The following is a 19386-nucleotide window of genomic DNA, read 5'->3' on the forward strand; positions in this document are numbered from 1 at the left end:
CAGAATAGTTAGTCCTTGATTTCCTATGTGTGTGTGCGCGCCAAGTATCCCAAAGTCAAACCTCCCCCTCCCTCAACTCTACCCCCAACTGTACCCTCCATACTCTACCCCCCAACTCTACTCTCCATACTCTACCCCCCCAACTCTACTCTCCATACTCTACCCCCCCAACTCTACCCTCCATACTCTACCCCCAACTCTACCCTCCATACTCTACCCAACTCTACCCTCCATACTCTACCCAACTCTATCCCCCAACTCTACCCCCAACTCTATTCTATACTCTACCCTCCATACTCTATCCCCCCAACTCTACCCCCCAACTCTACCTCCCAACTCTACCCTCCATACTCTACCCCCCAACTCTACTCTCCATACTCTACCCCCCCAACTCTACTCTCCATACTCTACCCCCCAACTCTACCCTCCATACTCTACCCAACTCTACCCTCCATACTCTACCCAACTCTACCCTCCATACTCTACCCAACTCTACCCCCAACTCTATTCTATACTCTACCCTCCATACTCTATCCCCCCAACTCTACCCCCCAACTCTACCCTCCATACTCTACCCCCCAACTCTACTCTCCATACTCTACCCCCCCAACTCTACTCTCCATACTCTACTCCCCAACTCTACCCTCCATACTCTACCCCCCAACTCAACCCTCCATACTCTACCCAACTCTACCCTCCATACTCTACCCAACTCTACCCCCAACTCTATTCTATACTCCACCCTCCATACTCTATCCCCCCAACTCTACCCTCCACACTCTACCCCCCAACTCTACCCTCCACACTCTCATCCCCCACCAACTCTACATCTTAGGCCGAACAAGCGTTTCGCCCACAAAATACACAGTCGCTACACTTCGCAGCGTAGTGGAGACGCCTCGCAGACGCGACGAGGCTCTGCATCAAAGGCGAGGGTGATTGTTCTAATTATTATTATTATGATTGCATATTGTAATTGCGGCTACAGTATAGATATATAGATATATAGATATAGAGCCCTTTCCTTCCGCTTCAAGAAAGCGATGCCCCCCTTCGAATAGCTGAGATGTGGCTTCGGGGATGAGAATGAACGACGTTGCGAATCCCACCACCAAAGAAAAAATAAAAAATCAATAAAATCAGACATACGGTTTGCGAAAGAGGAATTAAAAACATAAATGTCAATGAAAGGGAAACCGAAGTTGTTGTTGTTGTTGTTGTTGATGAATTTTTTAGGCTCCGGCGCGGTGCGGGCAGCCCCGGGTCCTGGCCCGGGGTCCTCGCCTGGCGCGCCGTGGACAGCTACAGCGTGGGGTTGGGGGGGGGGGGGTCCTCGCCTGGCGGCCACTGGGCAGCTACAGCCTCTCACCGCAGCAGCTCCGGCGCCGCTCACAGCTGACCCCCGGCGGCGGCGCAAGGCAAGAGAGACCGAGGCTCCCTCCTGGGTGACCGCGGGCGGCCTCGGGGGGCGTCTGTTGACGCTTCTTGACGCTGGCACTGGGCCCCCGAGGGGAGAGTGAAGGGTGGGGGGGTGGGGGGGGGGGTTAGAGTGTGTGCTGGGGGGGAGGGGGAGTATGGGGAAAGGGGGAGAGTTTGGGGGAGGGGAGAGTTTGTGGGGAGGGGAGAGTTTGGGGAGGGGGAGTTTGGGGGAGGGGAGAGTTTGTGGGGGAGGGGAGAGTTTGTGGGGAGGGAGAGTTTGTGGGGGAGGGGAGAGTTTGGGGGAGGGGAGAGTTTGGGGGGGAGGGGAGGGGAGAGTTTGGGGGGAGGGGAGAGTTTGGGGGAGGGGAGAGTTTGGGGAGGGGGAGAGTTTGGGAGGGGGGAGAGTTGGGGGGGAGGGGGGGGGAGAGTTTGGGGGAGGGGAGAGTTTGTGGGGAGGGAGAGTATGGGGAGGGGGATTTGGGGAGGGGAGTTTGGGGGGGGGGGGGGGGGGAGAGTTGGGGGAGGGGAGAGTTTGGGGGAGGGGGAGAGTTTGGGGGAGGGGGAGAGTTTGGGGGAGGGGGAGAGTATGGGGAGGGGGAGAGTTTGGGGGGGGGAGTTTGGGGGGGCGAGAGTTGGGGGTGGGGGAGAGTTTGGGGAAGGGGGAGCGTTTGGGGATGGGGGAGAGTTGGGGGGGGGGAGAGTTTGGGGGGGGGGAGAGATGGGGGGGGGGAGAGTTTGGGGGGGGGAGCGTTGGGGGGGGAGAGTTTGGGGGGGGGAGAGTTTGGGGGGGGGGAGAGTTTGGGGGGGGAGGGGGTGGGGGAGAGTTTGGGGGGAGGGGGAGAGTGGGGGGGGGGGTTGAGTTGGGGGAGAGCTGGTTGTTTATGGGAGGCCAAGGCTCTAAAACATATTTTTCATACAGTAACAATGTGGGGGGTGATGGTGATGGTGGGGGGGGGGGGGGGGTGATGGTGGTGGTGGGTGGGGGGGGGGGTGGGGTGATGGTGGTGGGGGTGAAGGGGAAGGGGGGGGGCACAGAAAGAGGTGGAAAGTATCAAATAAGAAACGAAGAGGATAAATTCCCAGTGTTGTTTGGCTTTCTGGCCGTCCACTTTGACATGATTCCCTGATGCGTGTGTCGTGGTGTCATAATTAAGGAACAAGGGCTTTGAGACGTCGTCCTGACGGGAAAGGTACTATAAGCCAACGGAAATATAAATATAAATATGAATGGCGCCGCGTTAGTTCTCTGCCACGTTGCCGGAGTGCAAAATGCCTGAGCTCATTCGTCCTCTGAAATTACGAGGTCCGCAACTCCGCTTGTGCGGAATAAGCCTTGTGGTGTGAGCTGCCTCAGTGGGTAACAGTCGTCTTGAGTCAGAGGGTGTGGCTCAAGGCCCCCGTTGGGACTCGGCATTCACGATCGAGGCCGGCACTTGTCCCAACACAATGTCTTAGGAGGTTGTGTCCTTTGGATGAGTCAACAAACTATTTCCCTGCGGTTTCGACAATTCTAGGCGGAGGGTAAAGATCCCGTGGCACTGTTCCAGAAGAATGTCCCGGCCAGCCATCCCTCAGATAAAATTAGCTCATTCACTTCGCGGCTGTTTGTGGGACATTATTGTGCGCCAATTCGCATTGCGTTCACCTGCAAAATACAGTCACTACGTTTTGCAATACATTTTGCGACGGGCTTTGAGACTTCTTCCTAAGGTGAAAGGCGCTGTATCAAATATGGAACCAGTACGAAGAATAAGGGATCTGAAAACAGGATCTTGGTGTTGAACTCACACTTAGGATTTGGGCAAATGAAGTAGTTTGTGGATGAGGTTAACTGAATATCTTTGATATCTTTAACCCCGGAAAGTGAAGGTGAATAACGTAACTAAGGCGGATAAAGGCACAAAAAACAGCCCTAAGATATACACGAGGTATCAACATTACCGTCAAAGGTTAATGTTGCGCAATGTTCAAGCAGATTGATTCTGTCAGCAATGTCTGTGGTGTAATCGCAGAATTGTGACGGAAACCGCAATTGCACTTTGGAACACGGAAGGAGTGTGTGCGTGCGTCAGAGAGAAAGAGAGAGAGTCTTGTTGACCAGCTCTTAAGAGGGCAGCTCCAAGATGAGTTGGCAGTTCCTGGCTTCGATCTGTAAGATCCTCACTGTTCTCCATCCCCCTCAGAGCAACTTTTAGGAACTCTGCATTAATGCCCGTCCGACTTGCTGCCTTACCTTTAGAAGTGCCGCAGTGCAGAGTTTACCTCCTCCTAACGGATTGGGATGACAGTAATAATGTGATCACTCAATCCATGACTGTTTGTGGGACACTGCGGTGCACAATTGGCTGCCGCGTTTGGCCCACAAAATATACAGTCAATTCACTTTTACAGTGTATTCTGTGAAGTGCTTTGAGAGTCTAGAAGATGTGATAAGGCGCTATATCAAATGCAAGGATTATTATTATTATTGGGTCGTTAAGGCCTTCAATCTGTCCCACACCACCTGCCAGCTCTTCCATCCTCCATACAGATGGATCTCTGCTATAGCCAGACTCCAATTCTGCAATGGCTCCAACCAGTCCCCAAGGATATCCTCATGGGTTTGTGGTAAAACATCTGACTAGTCCCAACACTGGCCTGAATGTCCTCCAACGGCCTGGTTGCTTTTCATCTTTAGATTCAAAACATGCAGAGACTGATACGATTCACAATATAATCAGAACTGTGATCGAGACAGTTTAGTAAAGAATTTTGTCATGCGCTCATTTGTGTTGAACTCTACTATAATATTCCTTTCCTTTTCATCTCCTTCCCATTGCTGGCTCTGATCTCTTATTTTTCTGTACGTGCTTTTTCTTCAGTGTACGTACTTTGGATGTATATAATATTAGAAATCACCTTTCATATTTTGGAGCCATCGGCTCACAACTGAGAATAAATGGGCACTATAGGCGGGGACACCATTTCAGAGTGACTTACTTTGTTGTAACTATTCTAGTCTGGGTAGCAATTTGGTGCATAATTTAAAGTTTGTGCTTAACTTTTTCTGCGGTGCCAGAAAGAAAGTACAGTGTGGTAGTCGCTTGTGAATTGTTCGGTCAGTCCAGTTATGTGATTTGTGGATCGTATTCAACATCGCTCATCTCCTTTCCTTTCAGCTAATCCGAGCTGCAGAAACTATAGGGAGGAGCAGTTTGATTTCTTCCTCACTGTGAAATGAAATCCTGTGCCGGTTGGACTGTGGATCACGCAGTAGAGGTTCTTCATACTGATCAATAGGAGCCCTGTTTCTCAGCAGAATAGAATCATTTATGGAACAGCAGTAGTCTGTTTTTCCAGTATGGAGGATCTCCTATACCAAAATAGAACATGTGGGTGACCATCACTGTATTATAATAATAATAATCCTTGCACTTGATATAGCACCCTGTCGTCAGAACTTTTCAAAGTGCTTCGCAGGATCACTGTAAAGTGTAGTGACTGTATTTCAAGGTGAATGCAGCATCCGATTTGCACACAGCAACGTTCCACAAATGGCTGTGAAGTGAGTAACTCATTTTATCTGTAGGATTATTGGCCAAATTCACATAGTGCCATGGAATCTTTAACGTCCAACTGAACAGGTGGATATTGCCTTAGTTAATGTCTCATCCAGAGGATTGGAACATAGATTTTAATTGTCCTTGACCCATTACTTTGATTTATAACAATATCTTTTAACATTTTCACAAAGAAAAGGGAGTATATTTTATACATTAATTATGTTACTTTGTGAAACTATTAGTGGTAGATATAATTTACAAAGATACTTTCCCCAGAAAAAGAGGTGGGAATGGTGAAGTGTCAAAAGATCTTGTGGAAAGCACTTAGCATAATTGTATCCATGTATTTGCTCCTCAAATGCTAAGTACTCCAGGTAGAGAGGATAATAATAAACCTTACATTTGATACAGTGCCTTATCATGTCTTCGACGCGTCTCAAAGCGTTTCACAGAACGTACGATGAAGCGAATTGACTATAGGTGAAATGAGGCTTTGTGTGTTTTGGGGAAGGGGGAAGAAGGGAATTGTTGAAACTGAGCATACAATGCAGCTATATGTTTCTCTGTGAAGTAACTAAAGATTTTGGATGCATTAAATTTCCAGATGCCTTCAATTAAACTACAGAGCTCCGATGGAGAAATATTTGAAGTCGACGTGGAGATAGCGAAACAGTCTGTGACAATCAAGACTATGTTGGAAGGTCAGTAATGCACCATTGGGTAATAATAATAATAATAATATCGAATTTAAGAAATATCTTTTTTGAAAGGGCAGCTATGAAGCCTTTTCAGAGAAATATATATTTTTTAAAAATACCTTCAGGATTCAACGAAAGAAAATTGGAAAAAATCTGTGAAATCTAGTTTTCCTTCAATTTACTTGGTGTAAACTGGATTATTTTTCAGTTTTTTTTTAATAAATTGAAATATTGGCTCCTTGGTTTATTTAGTGTGATGAGTTGCTGCATATGAAATGAATATGCATTTGAGGAGTTTGCAGTGCCTAATTGGCACCCTGGTGAGAAGGAAGATGCTCATGATTTCAGGAAATATAATTTTTTTTATACTATTATATAACTTGCAGGGGCAGAGCAAAACACAACTTGCATTTACATAGCGCTTCTGCATGATGAACGCTATATAAATGCAAGTTGTTGTTGTTTGCTATGCCCCCTGCAACAAATAATCGATCCAGACTGTTTTCCTCTTGCTATTGGCATAAGAGATTGATATCAAACGTGAAACATCATGGTATTAAAGGTAAAGTAGTTTGGGTAGAAGAATGGCTGAAATGCAGCGATTGGGGTTTGTTAGATGTTTCTCAGATTGCCAGGCCCAGGATTCTGAAAATTAGCTGCATATTTTGTGGGTGAAACCCGGCAGCCAATTGGCGAACAGCAGAGATTTGCAGCGAGACCTGGGAAGTGGGACTTAGAAAAAGGGAATTTAAGAAAAAAACAGTAGTATTTGGCATAGACCCAATGTGCCAATTTTCTGTGTAGAAAATTTCTATGTTTTGTTCTTTCATCTTGAATTGTTAATTATTAACCGACTGTAGGATAATGTGCAGATGTTTCCTTTTTTTAAAATGATAAATAGATTTAGGGATGGATGATGAAGGCGATGATGATCCTGTTCCACTTCCGAATGTCAATGCTGCTATACTTAAAAAGGTAAGCAACCCAAACTATATTTTTTCCAAAGAGTCATTTGGTGAGTCAGATGAGAATGACCTGTTGCAAGAACAAAACATACCTTCAGGATTCAATGAAAGAAAATTGGAAAAAAAACTCTGAAATCTAGTTTTCCTCTAATTTTCAGTTTTTTTTTAATAAATTGCAATATTGGCTCCTTGGTTTATTTAGTGTGAAGAGTTGTTGCATATGAAATGAATATGCATTTGAGGAGTTTACAGGCATATTTTTAAAAGGAAGTTTAAAGAATCGAGGAAAGAATAGCTGGTCTGCACATCCTCCGCCCCACCCTGACCCTTCAGCAACTACGCATGGAACTGTCCCCCTCTACCCCTCCTTCTGTCTTGCCCTCTCTCAGTCTATCTTCAGATTCTACCTTAAAACCTATCTCTTCAACCACCTCTAATTAATTGAGCAAATCTTGGGGACCTGGATGCCCATTAGACCAGATGCTAACTTTCACACCCGGAGCCTGGGTTTGAATCCGACCTAAACTGACGAAACTCTTTGTCTAATCCATTAGGGTCCTGTATAAAATGTGTTCCATGAAGTTTGTAGTGAGAATGTACTCAAGGGATAAAACTGCCTTTTAAACTGTGTGAAATTAGTAGCCTTTATAGATGATAAAATCTATTTGTGTGGGAAATGGAAAATGTCACACCAGTTCAGTAGAGAACGGTCTGAGTTTCAGGCTAATAACAATGCTTGCGTTTCATATTGCACCTTATGATGTCTTCGAGACGTCTTAAAGCGCTTCACAGAATATACTGTCAAGTGAATTGACTGTATATTTTGTGGGTGAAAGGCACATAATGGAGTGGAGAAGAGGGAGCTTCAGTCTGCAGTTGTCTGTGTTACATTTAACTGGGAGTGAGTGATGCTTGAAGATGGTACCTGGAATAGTTAAGCTGTTGCATTTCTCAGCACAAACATCCCTCAACTCTGTGACCACAAAATTCTTGCGAATTTGAGGTAAAAAAAAGTAAAGGGAAGGAAAAAAAATGAGCAAACTGCAAATTAAACTATTCTCGAGCCCTGTAATTGTTGAATGGAAGATTGGATAATGTTGTTCAGACTTCAGTTTGAGTTTGAAGCAATCTTAATAACATGGTTATTTTCTTGTAAAAGTGGAAGTATTGTACGTGTATCTCACGTCGGCTATTGTTACTAGGTGATACAGTGGTGCACTCATCACAAAGATGATCCTCCTGCTCCCGAGGATGATGAGAACAAGGAAAAGAGAACGGATGATATACCGGTGTGGGATCAAGAGTTCCTCAAAGTTGATCAAGGGACACTCTTTGAACTAATTCTGGTGAGTAAGCTTCTAGCAAAACTACTACTACTACTACTACTAATAATAATCCTTGCACTTGATACAGCGCCTTTCACGTCTTTGAGACGTCTCAAAGCCCTTCGAAGAATATACTGTAAAGTGAAAGGCAAAGCACTGCAGATGCTGCAAATCTGGTATAAACCCAGAAGTCGCTGGGAACATGCAGCAGGTCAGGTAGCATCCATGGAGAGAGGAAAATGAGTTAATGTTTCAGGTCAGAACTGCCTGACGAAAGGTCACTGACCTGATTCGTTAATTCATTATCCTCTCTCCATAGCTGCATGGATGGCATCAGGAACTCTCTGCTTGGAGAATAGCGGCTGTATATTCACATTTGAATTGCATTAGAATTTGGAATGAGCTGGATAGTGGTAGAATTGGGGAGACTGGCACGGGAAGAGATTGGAGGGCAAGGAATTAGCAAAAGCGTTCATAAAGGTGTGAGACGGGGAAGGAGGCAGAAACGTGCAATGCTGAAGGTCATGATCAGGGATCGGATGTATGGAAGGAAAAGGAGCTGAGGTTCGAAACAAAACATCAAGGTTGTGCACCGACTCAGAAATTTAGCGGGGCAAGACGTAAAGTCCTATGTTTTGAGAGGAACAATAAAGGGATGCAAGTATACATTAAATGGCAACTTAACAGGAATAGAACGGCAGAGAAGCCCAAGCATTAACGTACATAAATGTTTTAACGGTGAGAAGGCAGGAGGACTAAGCTGTGAGGAAAGCTAATGGGATCCCAGGTTTTATAAATGGGGTATAGAAAATATAAAACCAAAGATTGTATCGTGCCCTTATATTTTTGGATTCGTAAATACAACTTGTCAAATCCACTTGGCATTAAATATGATTTGCAAAGAAAAGAGAACTCTACATTGACCTCATAAACTAACTAAACCACATCAAGCAAATGTAGGGCTAATGGCACTCAGTGTGCTTTAAGAAAGCAATGCTTTAGTACAAAAATCTGTAGTGACAGTCTCTCACTCTCTCTCTTTCTCTCTGTCTCTCTAAATCCCCAGTCTCTTTCTCTGTGTTGAAAATCCTAAGAATTATTTTAAGTATTTTGAACAATTAGAAGTGGGGCCTTTTAACACAAACGTAAAATGGAAAGTTAAAAGGCCCACAAACCTTTTTTAGATCAAACACTGATATTGTGCTGGAGGAATTAAAAGGAGGAAGATTAACCTTCCATTTCTGAATCAAAAGGATTAGCCTAAATTCCAAAGCAATAATTGGAATCGGATAAAGCGCATGTTTTCTGACTGGGATTAAGCTAAATTTGTTAATGCAAAGAATCATCATCATGCTTCAGCTGGTTTAAATGTTCCTAGGCTTTATAGTGACAAATGCTGATGGAGATTGCACTTATCTTTAGCACTCAGTGACCAAAATTAGACACTCCCCTGGTCAGATGTACTTTGTGTAGCGTAAAGTATGCTACAACTATGTCACAATAATAAACTCGCTGAATAGCAACTTCGATCCTAGAGATGGAAGGTCAACAATAACAAAGTACATTGTAAAGCGCCTTTCACGTTGGGAGGATGTCCCAAGGTGCTGAAAGATAGCTTTGATGAGCTTAAATTCTGTACCTATCTAAATGACAGTCAGTGAGATAACACAGTCTGTCCCTTCATTCATTTTAGCTCAGTGACTCCATGTTTGGTTATTAATACAGTGTGCATATCTAGAAACATCCGGACTGCAGGGGATTTAAGTATGTATTTGTCGGGAATGCAGTGGGCAATATGGATTCACTTTCTCCATTTATTCTCACCTTCTCTACTGAACTGTCGCATAATATGCTATTGGGGAAGAGAGCAAAAATGTTGTGTTTCTGTTCCAGTTTAGTACAGTAGAATAGTTTTTGTGTCGTAGGATTTAATCTGGTTTGGTTTCTAGACTTTGGGGAAGGAGAGCCCTGTATAATTTGAGACCTGAATTTTTCCGTACACTGATCTAGGCTGCAAATTATTTGGATATCAAAGGTCTGCTTGACGTGACCTGCAAAACCGTGGCAAATATGATCAAAGGCAAAACCCCGGAAGAGATTCGTAAGACATTTAACATCAAAAATGATTTCACCGAGGAAGAGGAGGCACAGGTAATAGCACTTTGTGATGCACGGCTGTGGATAGCATACTGTGAATGCGTTGAGTGAGATTCGTATTGTCTGATGTGGAAATGAGCTGCAGATGGATTTGTCATCCCAGATTAAAGGACCAACCTCAAAACATTGATTAGCAGGAAAAGTGCTATGTTACTCCAGGCAGATTTGAATATAAAGGCATTCAAATACTGTGTCTTGGTGAACCAAAAAATGATCTGCAGATGCACAAAATGAGTATGGTTATAATTCAGTGGGATTTTGCTAACAGGTACAGAGGTTATTTGAAGTAAACTGCATGGTAGTGTATGAATGGGTTTTATTTTAACGCGGGGGAGAAGGAGAATGCGACTCTTCATTTCATCGCCATGAAGATAATTTTAAAGTAATCGTTAGTCATTTCCTTGTCTGCTGATGGGAGCAGTTGAAGGGGTTCAGCAGGATATCCAGGCACGGGGAACCACAACAACTTGAATTTATATAGCGCCCTTCATGTGGGGCTAGCGTCCCGGCGTGCTTGACAGTGGCGGAGTCTGACCCCGAGCTAGGGGGAGAGAGCGCGGAGAGGTGACTGTAAACTTGATCAAAAAGGAAGGTCTTTGGGCGGAACTTGAACGTGGGGAGGGAGCAACTTGTAAAGATCTTGAAAGATCAGTAACGTGTGGACAAATGCCATTTCTTTCTGAGCCATTTTTGTTTCACTACATTGTCCTCCTTTTCAGGTGCGCAAAGAAAACCAGTGGTGTGAAGAGAAGTGAAGAATCTAGGCACGTTGTGAATTAACACACACTTCCAAAGGCTGGCAGCACTGCACTATTTTGTAAATGTTTAATATTTGATACATGCAAAGGAAAAAACTTAGCATTTTGAATTGCATGATTCCTTGCTTATTCACAGCACTGTGTTCTAGTCTTTCTCCCGCGATCACTGTATAGGATTGGAAGCGAGATACAGTCTTTCTCCGCACACCACTTTACAGGCTACTGGCTTCAAGAAGATTATAAAACATAAGCTTTTTTAAATTCTAAGTAGTGTGGGCTAGACAAAAATCCTCCTTGAATGCTGGGGGCATGTCTGATTTTCATGCAATCTGTAGTCTCTGTTTAGAAAGCATTGAAGACAGGATTTACAGTGAGGAAGGAGTCTTGTTCTTCCACAGTATAATTAAATAACACGGCAGCAAAGTCAATCTGCTTAAATAATTGAAATTAACATTCAGTTCTTTACTGTTCTCGGAAATCACTTCATTGCTAGAGGTTTTCAGTATGCGTACAGCTTGTGCTGGCAGAGTGATATTTAATCTGTTTGCTTCAACAGAGCTTTGTACCCTGGTGTTTGTGAAAATATGGATTATAGGGTCCGGTACTGTTAATATTTATCCCTCCTGTAGGGGTTAAAACCCGGAACCTAATTTAAAATTTCCCATACAATACATCCTAGCCAAGCCTGCTGCTGTCCGTGCCTTGATGGTGAAGAATCATTGTGATTCCACTTATTTGTGTGATATTTACTTTGTGGTTTCTGAACTTTATAAAAATCCGATGTTTGCACTGATTTGAGGTATGCTTTCATTTCTTTCCAATCACTTGACTGCCCCACTATCTGTTGCCTATGTAGATCTATAATTAGAAAGATTGAATCCAACATTTACACGTATGGTTGTGTTTTCTTCAATTGGCCCACGATACTACTGAAAGCTCCAACTCTGTTCATAATGGAGATGGTGTGTGTCTGTTCAAAGGAACCTTGTTTTCATCATTTACAGATGCACTATGATAAAGGTCAATAGAACTAACTGAATAAGTGCTAAGACTTTCACATGTTGCTGTTTTAGTAATTTAGATATGACAACTTTGTACTTTAGTGTAAAATAAACATGAATAAAACTGCAGATCCATAAAATATTGCAAGGTACCACTGCCTTCTTATTGGAGAATCTACCTACTATCGAGGTGTCTTGAAATGTTGAGCCATTAATGTAAAATATTCCAGGAATCTGATAAAGTAGAAGGCACTGGTGAGATGAGGCAGGTGCCTGTTTCCCTTCCTCCCCTTCACATGAACGCACACATCTGTGAGAAGCTGGTAAATCAAATTGAGTGAGTGATTCTGTCCTGCTCTTCAGTGTTCTCCTCGTCAACCTAAAGCGTTAATGGCAGCTTAAGTGCAAGCCATCTCTTGGTACTGTTCGTAGTCCTGATTGACTGGAAGAACTGGTGTGGAAGTAGATAGCATTTTGGAGCAACTGGATTTCGCGGACGGTGGAGCTGGGGAGACCGGCCAGGAGGACATTTGAATAGTTGAGGCGCGCGACTACATGGGCGAGTGTTTCGGCTGCTAAGGTTTAGTTGGAGGTGGTCGAGTGGAAGAAGGAGGTCTGGTCAGGGAATACAGGCAGTGGGGATGGTCCACAGCACAGTGGAATTGTATAATAGTAGGTCATGTGTTGAATCCCATTCCGCTGAGTTCCTGATCTCAGCTGTGTAGAGGCTGAGTGCAGAATAAGCAGCTGCTCACATGGTGAGGGGTTCCTATTGTGAGGATAATTTAATATATCCCTGGAATTACTGCCTCTCTCAATACAATACAAAACTACATTTGTACAGAGCCTTTCACGTCAGGAGGACGTCCCAAGGCGCTGGAAACTCAGGGATTTGGACCCGAGTAGGGCATGGTTCGGATCAGGGAGGGTGGCCAAAGGTGCAGTCGAAGAGGAAGGTCTCGAGACGTGCCTTGAAGGGAGGCAAGGGAGGGAGCAAAACAGAGGGAATGTGGGATGGTGTTCCAAAGGGTGGGGGCAGAGGACGAAGGCCCGACCGTCGATGGTGGGCATTTTGTGTACGTTGCAGATTGCTGCTTCTCTGTTACGACAATTATTACTAAAGGACGGGAGGTGGTGGGACTGGACACCGTTGTGTTGTATTTAATACCGACTAATGTTTCTTGACTTCCACCGACCACATGGGGGCAATCGTGTCTCTGAGGAAATGAACACAAAGCACGAGGCGTGATTGAAATCGTGTTGGAGGAGTTTAGAAAATGTGGAAATTAAGCATCATGTGCTGCTAATTGTTTTGACCTTTGTCTCTGTTTGAATGTTGTTGGAAGCTGCGGGTTGTGGCTTTGTTCAGAGCACTCGCTCACTGTGTGAGGTCTGCTCAGTCTCACGGGTGGTTTTCAAATACTTTGTCATTTCTTACTGTGACGCACCAAGGATCTCAGCAGGAAGAATTACACATTGCATCGAAACACTCAGTTGCTGGATCACAGTAACGTGCAGCAAAGTATCTCAAAACCGCCCATGAGACTGAGCAGACCGGCCACACACAGTGGATGTGGGGCATATCATAGGCAGGGAATCGCGAAGTCCTGTAGCTCAGTGGTTACAACGCTCACCTCGCAGACGAGAGGACCTGGGTTCGAATCCCGGGCAGGGAGAAACCTTAGGCAAATTTCCTTACTCCACATGCCTGCTTACCTTGCAGTAATTAGGAACCCGGTTATTAGTCGATTGGCAGATGGCTTTTCCGGGGCTAATAATTCCTTCAAAAAAATAATAAATTGGTCATTCAATCCACGACTGTTTGTGGGGACGCTGCTGTGCGCAATCGGCTGCCGCGTTTCGCCCACAAAATATACGGTCAGTTCACTTTACAGCATATTCTGTGAAACGAAACGCTTTGAGACGTCTCGATGATTGTGATAAGGCGCCGTATGAATTCTAGGAACCTCGCAGTTCTCTTGAGATAATATAAAGGTTTTGAAGTAATAATAATAATAATAATAATCCTTGCATTTGATATAGCGCTTTTCACGTCGGGAGGACGTCCCAAAGCGCTTCACAGAACACACTGTAAAGTGAATTGACTGTATATTTGTGGGCGAATGCGGCAGCCAATTGCGCACAGCAATGTCCCACAAACAGTCGTAGATTGAAAATGACCAATTTAATTATTGTTTTTTGGTTTTTGGAGGGATTATTATTAGGCTCTGTGTGGAGTAAGGAAACTTGCCCAAGGTTTCGCCCTCTGCCTGGAATTGAACTCAGGTCTCTCACTTGCAAAGCGAGTGCTCTAACCACTGAGCTACAGGACTCCACGTAATTGGGACATTTTAACAATTGCTCCCCTTTTTCTCTGAAACGCTGTCCGTCCGGCGTGAAGGGCGCTATAGAAATCCAAGTTGTTGTTCTGGTAATTGTTTTGCAGATGTAGATTATCAGGAGGCTTTTGCATGGTATTGCACTTGCACCAAGATTTCTTTTATTTTTCTTCTCCGAGTGCTGCCATCTGGTGGAGAAACAACTGAGATTTTGTGGCAAAAAGATCACAGAAAAATGACGGGTCTTAGTCTAGGTTCAGATGAAAGGATGGTCGCCATTTTGAACCAAAGAGAGTGAATTCATACCTTTCCCTCAAGGCTGGACTATGGGAACTCTCTCCTCGCCGGCCTTCCCGGCGCCTCCCTCCACACTGCAGGTCATTCAGAACTCTGCAGCTCGTGTACTGTCCCGCACCAGACACCGCGACCACATCACTCCCACCCTCGCTCGCCTCCACTGGCTCCCCATCCCCCAGAGGATCAAATTCAAGATCCTCATCCTCACTTACAAGGCCATTCAAACCAAAAACTCCCTCCTACCTCTCTGATCTACTATCCCCCTACCTACCTGCCCGTACCCTCCGTTCCTCCGGCTCCTGTCTGCTCCACGTCCCCCGCCCCAACCGCCCTACCATCGGTGGCCGGGCCTTCAGCCTCTCAGCCCCGAGGCTCTGGAACTCCATCCCCCAGTGCCTTCGCCGCTTCCTCCCTTTCCTCCTTCAAGGCCGGTCTCAAGACCTTTCTCTTTGACCTTCAGCCTTCAGCTCTCCTCTCGACTCTCTACCCCCTCCTCGCTCCCTCCCTCCCTTCCCTCCCCTCACCCTGACCATTTCCCCCCAATGCTCGGGTCCTGACCAACTGTACAGCGCCCTGGGACGTCCTCCCGACGTGAAAGGCGCTCTATAAATGGAATCTTGTTGCTGTTGTTGTTTCCCCCACTCCCCTATCTGGCCCACCATCGGGAGGTGGGCTTTCAGACGTTCTGCCTCCTCTCTCTGGAACAGCGTCCCTCAATCTCCTTTCCCGTCCTCGTTCCCATCTCAAAACATTACCTCTAACCAGATTTTCGGTCATCTTTCCTGTCCCTCGGCTCCCACCCCCCACCCTCGCCGCCATTGTCAAGTGCTTCGAGATGCCATCTTGACGTGAAAACCCTTATCAATGTAAAGTGTGCAGTCTCTCCCCTTCCCCTCTCTCACGCTTCAAGTCCACTTCAAGTCTGAGACGTCATAGTCAAGGGCACTGTGTAAAAGCAAGTTGTTGTTTGGTGAAGAAGGTGGAGGTGTGAAAATGGGTTTGCGCGCTCCAAAATAAGTGAATCAATAGCCTACAAGCGACTGACACCAGAGACACGTTAGTAGTTTGCAACAGGGCAATAATAGGTTGGGGTGGTGGGGGTGGGGGGGGCGAGGGAATTTCATCTATCACGAGGAATTCATCAAAGATGAGAAAATCTACAAAGCAAAAAGCTCAAATAAAACCACAGAAAACCACTGTGTCGTTCACTTGAATCAAAATATTTATTTTTTAAAAATTTCTTTCAGCAAATAGTACAGTTTTGGATTTGTTCCCTCCTAGTTATTTACAACTTTTGGTTGTTGACCCAACTCCTGGGCTGGCTTTATGTTTGTTATTTTACTTTTATCTTTAACTTGGACTGTAATTACATTGTTGAATGGGGGTAAGGCATCAAGATTTTTGAAAACAGTTTTGTACAAAATGCAAATAAGTTCTCACATGATTTTTAAAAAAGAGGCTGAAATTTTTGGGTTTTTTTTTGTCACTGAGGCTGAAACAATACTTTGCTGGAAAATCCAAATAATATAACCGTTAATTGCCTCTTTTACAAATGTTCCCTGCCTCCCCCCCCCTAAAAAAAACCCTATTTCTACTGTTAAAATTCCCCTTAAAAACAATTCATAAAAATGTTACAACAGACTGAAGAACACACAGGAAAAGCAAAGCATCAAGTCTTGCATTTTTTTTTTTTTGGTTTCGTTTTACATTTTTTATACAAATAGAAAGAAAAAAAAAGTGAACATAAATCAAGATGATCTTTTTGGGCTTCATAAAAAGTAACATCCAGGTCAAATATTGACCTTATTTCTCTGTTTGACAGTTTAAATGCTAACGTTTAACTGCCCGTAAAGCAGTCTTTTTATAAGAATTGTCAACCGATGTAACACACGTAAGAAAGCAACCCTTATTTAAAATAAGCTTTCACATACTACACCACACAAGGAAATATCTGTCAGTTCATTCTTCCCACAATTAATTGCTGGCACAAGTGGAAAACACACAAGTGTAAGACTCCAATCTCGCTATGGACCTTCCTGACCTTGAGGTCTTTGATAGGGTCTGCTACAATTTTTCCTTTGATGCAATTCATTTCACACATGATGTTTATTAATAGAGATTTTTCGTTGCAATCTCACTTTTTTCTAACTAGCAAATGTCACAAATTTGCTTCTTTTTTTTTAAAAAAAGGTACCTCTTGCCGGACTCAAATGGGAGCATTGGGTTTAAAAGAATTCTCAGGATTTTTTTTTTAAAAAAATATATATATTTTTTCCCTTCGAGATGTGAAAAGTCACCTCAGCTGACTCAGAGGGAAAAAGAACATTTAAAAAAAAAAAAAAAATGGTTTCACCAAATGTCATCGTCAAAACACTCCTTGGTCATGTGATTTCCAACAAAACTCCCTTCCACTCTGTTCCAACAACGTAGCCAACCTTCTGACTGCTGAATGAGACTTGCAATATAATGCTGATTTGTACCAAATTGGACAGTTTTCTTGTCGTGGACCCACCCTCGTAGAGTGACCCACAGCCAGTGGGTTGACACTACGCGATCCTCTTTACACAAGACCTTGCATCTGTCGGAAGAGAAGCCTTTCATCCCATTCTTGTTATGGATTAGATTCAAACCCAGATCATAAGAGTTGAATGCACAATGTTCCAACACCCCGGACCATCCTGACCCAGACGGAATCCATTATTGGCCATCTGAATGACATCGTTAATTCGATGTGGCTGTTTCTCTTGACTAATGTAGATTCCTGAACTAATGGGCAAAAATATTGTGGGCTTTTCCAGATTCGAAAGGCACTCTCCAGAGGACAACACAAGAGAGTTGCCACAAAATACAGCTTTTCTGAACTAAGAAAAATCACAGACGAAGCATCAAAAGCAACAATATCTGTGTAAAGAAGTGGACCTGCGAACACAAAAGCAGATTGGGTTGGCTGGCCTCTTGGAGAGTAGGGAGCTCGGACTAAATTAAGAATTGCTGAATATAATTGTACAAAAGGATTGATTGTTTTTGGTTTGAATGTAGCAGAACATTCAAAAGTAACATCTATAGCTGTTGACAAACACTTGTATTCGTTAGGTGTTCAGGATTGGAATTAGGAAACTGGGTAACAGCCTATTCAATACACTGTTAACATAAAATGCCTTTGATTCTGAATCACAGGCACTGGTTTACTCTGCAATTTCACTTGTAGACTTCCTTCTGTGTTCTCCCGAGTTCTAAGTATGGCACTTATTTGTGGAGGGAATTTACCCCAAGCCTCGAAAACTATTAAAAAAATAGAATCTTCACCGTGTACACTGACATATATTCAAAAGTTAGAAACCAAAGTCAAACAGATACAAAACCCCATTCCCGCTTTGATGGCATTTGATTTCAATAGGATCCCTTTTAAGTACAATGAATATTCTTTGAGCGGTTTAAAAACATCACCTTGTACGCAAAAGCTTAAGTATGTGCCCGAATGAGATATTTCTGAGGAGGCTGGAGGGGCAGTGGGTTATCTCTAGCCCAGGCTTTGCAACAATATAGAAGTGATCTCTCGATTTGGAGCTGCCCTAATGGAAGAAGGTCTTTTTCTTGCTTTGAAACTAGGAGCCCGTCTACCAAAATCATCCACTGGAAGAATGTGCATCTCCGGAGATGTGGTTGGAGATGATCACTGTCTAATTAATCTGCAAAGAGCTGCTCTCTTGGTTCATTTTTGTCAAAGGGTTATTTATGGACCAATAAGTACTGACTAGGAAGAGGTAATGCTCCCTGTACCAATTGAATACTGCTACATAAAACCTTTTAAGGACTGTATGATCAATAAGCTAATCAATAAGCTAAACTACACTAGTTAATGATTTACCAAAAAAAAACGACCTGAAATTTGTTTAGCGGAGGAGGGGAAATGTAAAACATGTAATATTGAATACATTGATCAGCCCTACATCAAAGCTGCCTCCATTGCTACAGGTGGAGGGAGAGGGCCTCTGATTGTGCCGAGGGACAGAGTGGGAATGAGTTTAAAGACATAAACAGAGCCTTCAAACTAGCACGAAGCTTGGTATTGTTATTTAAATGACAACCAAAATAAACTAAACAGGTCTGAAGTTTTTTGATGGTTTGGAAAGCCACTCATTACCTGCGGAGCAATCGAAAGGAACTGTGTTCTGTACTGAATCTGTGCTGAAGACTGCTGACTATATGTTCCATGACGTGTAACCTTGAAAGGGTAAAAAATCTGGTTGTGCTTTGTGTGTCTCGATGCAATGCCAAAGTTTACATACATTATTTCAGAGTCATTCGCTCTGTGGACTACGCTGGTCTGACCTGGTTAAAGGCAACGCAGAATCTCCTTACTCACTCACTTGGATGCTACTGATGATTTAGTGCCAAAGGGGGTCCATTTACTGTGTCATTGTATGCTGGTGTAGGATATTCAGTGAAGTGGTCTTACACTGTTGAGAGTCTGCTGTTGACTGTATAGAAAGTCCTGCTGGATTAGCGTGCAGCGGTGGGGCTGAGCAGAGAGAGAGGAATTGGGTTTGGCTGCGCTTGATGCACTAAGTCTGCAAAGCTAGCAAGCTTGACTGAGTTTTCTGCTGGAGGCTGGAGTGCATTAGAAGGAGAGGAAGGGCAGTCCATCACACTTCCATCTGAAGAAATTGGGCTGATGCATCTGGCGTCTCCTCGCACGAACCGAATGCACTTCTTTTTCTTCCTGAGGAACACGAAAGAGAGTTACCCGTGAATAAAGCAACACGGGGTGTCATCAACTCAGACCTGAGCTCTGGTATCAACAGCTGTGTCCTTTGCTCATCCTGATTCAGGGTGATAACCGTGTTTCAAAAATCATCAGCAGCCCCACAGAAAGTTATTCAGA

The 19386-nt window shown here is 44.1% G+C and overlaps 2 protein-coding genes across 5 annotated transcripts in view; one reads left to right on the forward strand and one right to left on the reverse strand.

The window, feature by feature from the left end:
• Positions 1-1310: 1310 nt before the first annotated feature.
• On the forward strand, positions 1311-12005 carry LOC103183679 (S-phase kinase-associated protein 1). 3 transcript variants are annotated; one of them, XM_042339864.1, is made up of 6 exons: positions 1311-1418; positions 5566-5662; positions 6561-6634; positions 7827-7970; positions 9960-10100; positions 10826-12005. In XM_042339864.1, the coding sequence occupies exons 2-6, from the start codon at positions 5566-5568 to the stop codon at positions 10859-10861; spliced, it is 492 nt and encodes a 163-aa protein (XP_042195798.1). In that variant the 5' UTR covers positions 1311-1418; the 3' UTR covers positions 10862-12005. The 3 variants fall into 3 exon arrangements, with proteins under 3 accessions (XP_042195798.1, XP_007899481.1, XP_007899482.1); XM_007901290.2 differs by lacking the exon at positions 1311-1418 and adding an exon at positions 2415-2609; XM_007901291.2 differs by lacking the exon at positions 1311-1418 and adding an exon at positions 3514-3570.
• Positions 12006-15707: 3702 nt separating this feature from the next.
• Positions 15708-19386, reverse strand: part of tcf7 (transcription factor 7) — a 108531-nt gene continuing 104852 nt past the window's right edge. For both annotated transcript variants that reach the window (XM_042339863.1, XM_042339861.1), the window contains one exon: positions 15708-19224. The gene's annotated coding sequence lies outside the window, so the exon portion shown is untranslated. The remainder of the gene's footprint in view (positions 19225-19386) is intronic.

The sequence above is a fragment of the Callorhinchus milii genome, unplaced genomic scaffold, assembly GCF_018977255.1.
Source record: "Callorhinchus milii isolate IMCB2004 unplaced genomic scaffold, IMCB_Cmil_1.0 Scaffold13, whole genome shotgun sequence".
In the NCBI taxonomy this organism is placed as follows: Eukaryota; Metazoa; Chordata; class Chondrichthyes; order Chimaeriformes; family Callorhinchidae; genus Callorhinchus; species Callorhinchus milii.

Bases quoted from the DNA above. Each gene is read 5' to 3' on its own strand.
- LOC103183679 (XM_042339864.1), top strand. From the start codon at position 5,566: ATGCCTTCAATTAAACTACAGAGCTCCGATGGAGAAATATTTGAAGTC. The intron at 5,663-6,560 runs GTCAGTAATGCA...AATGATAAATAG, and splicing joins AATCAAGACTATGTTGGAAG to ATTTAGGGATGGATGATGAA. The intron at 10,101-10,825 runs GTAATAGCACTT...CCTCCTTTTCAG, and splicing joins CCGAGGAAGAGGAGGCACAG to GTGCGCAAAGAAAACCAGTG.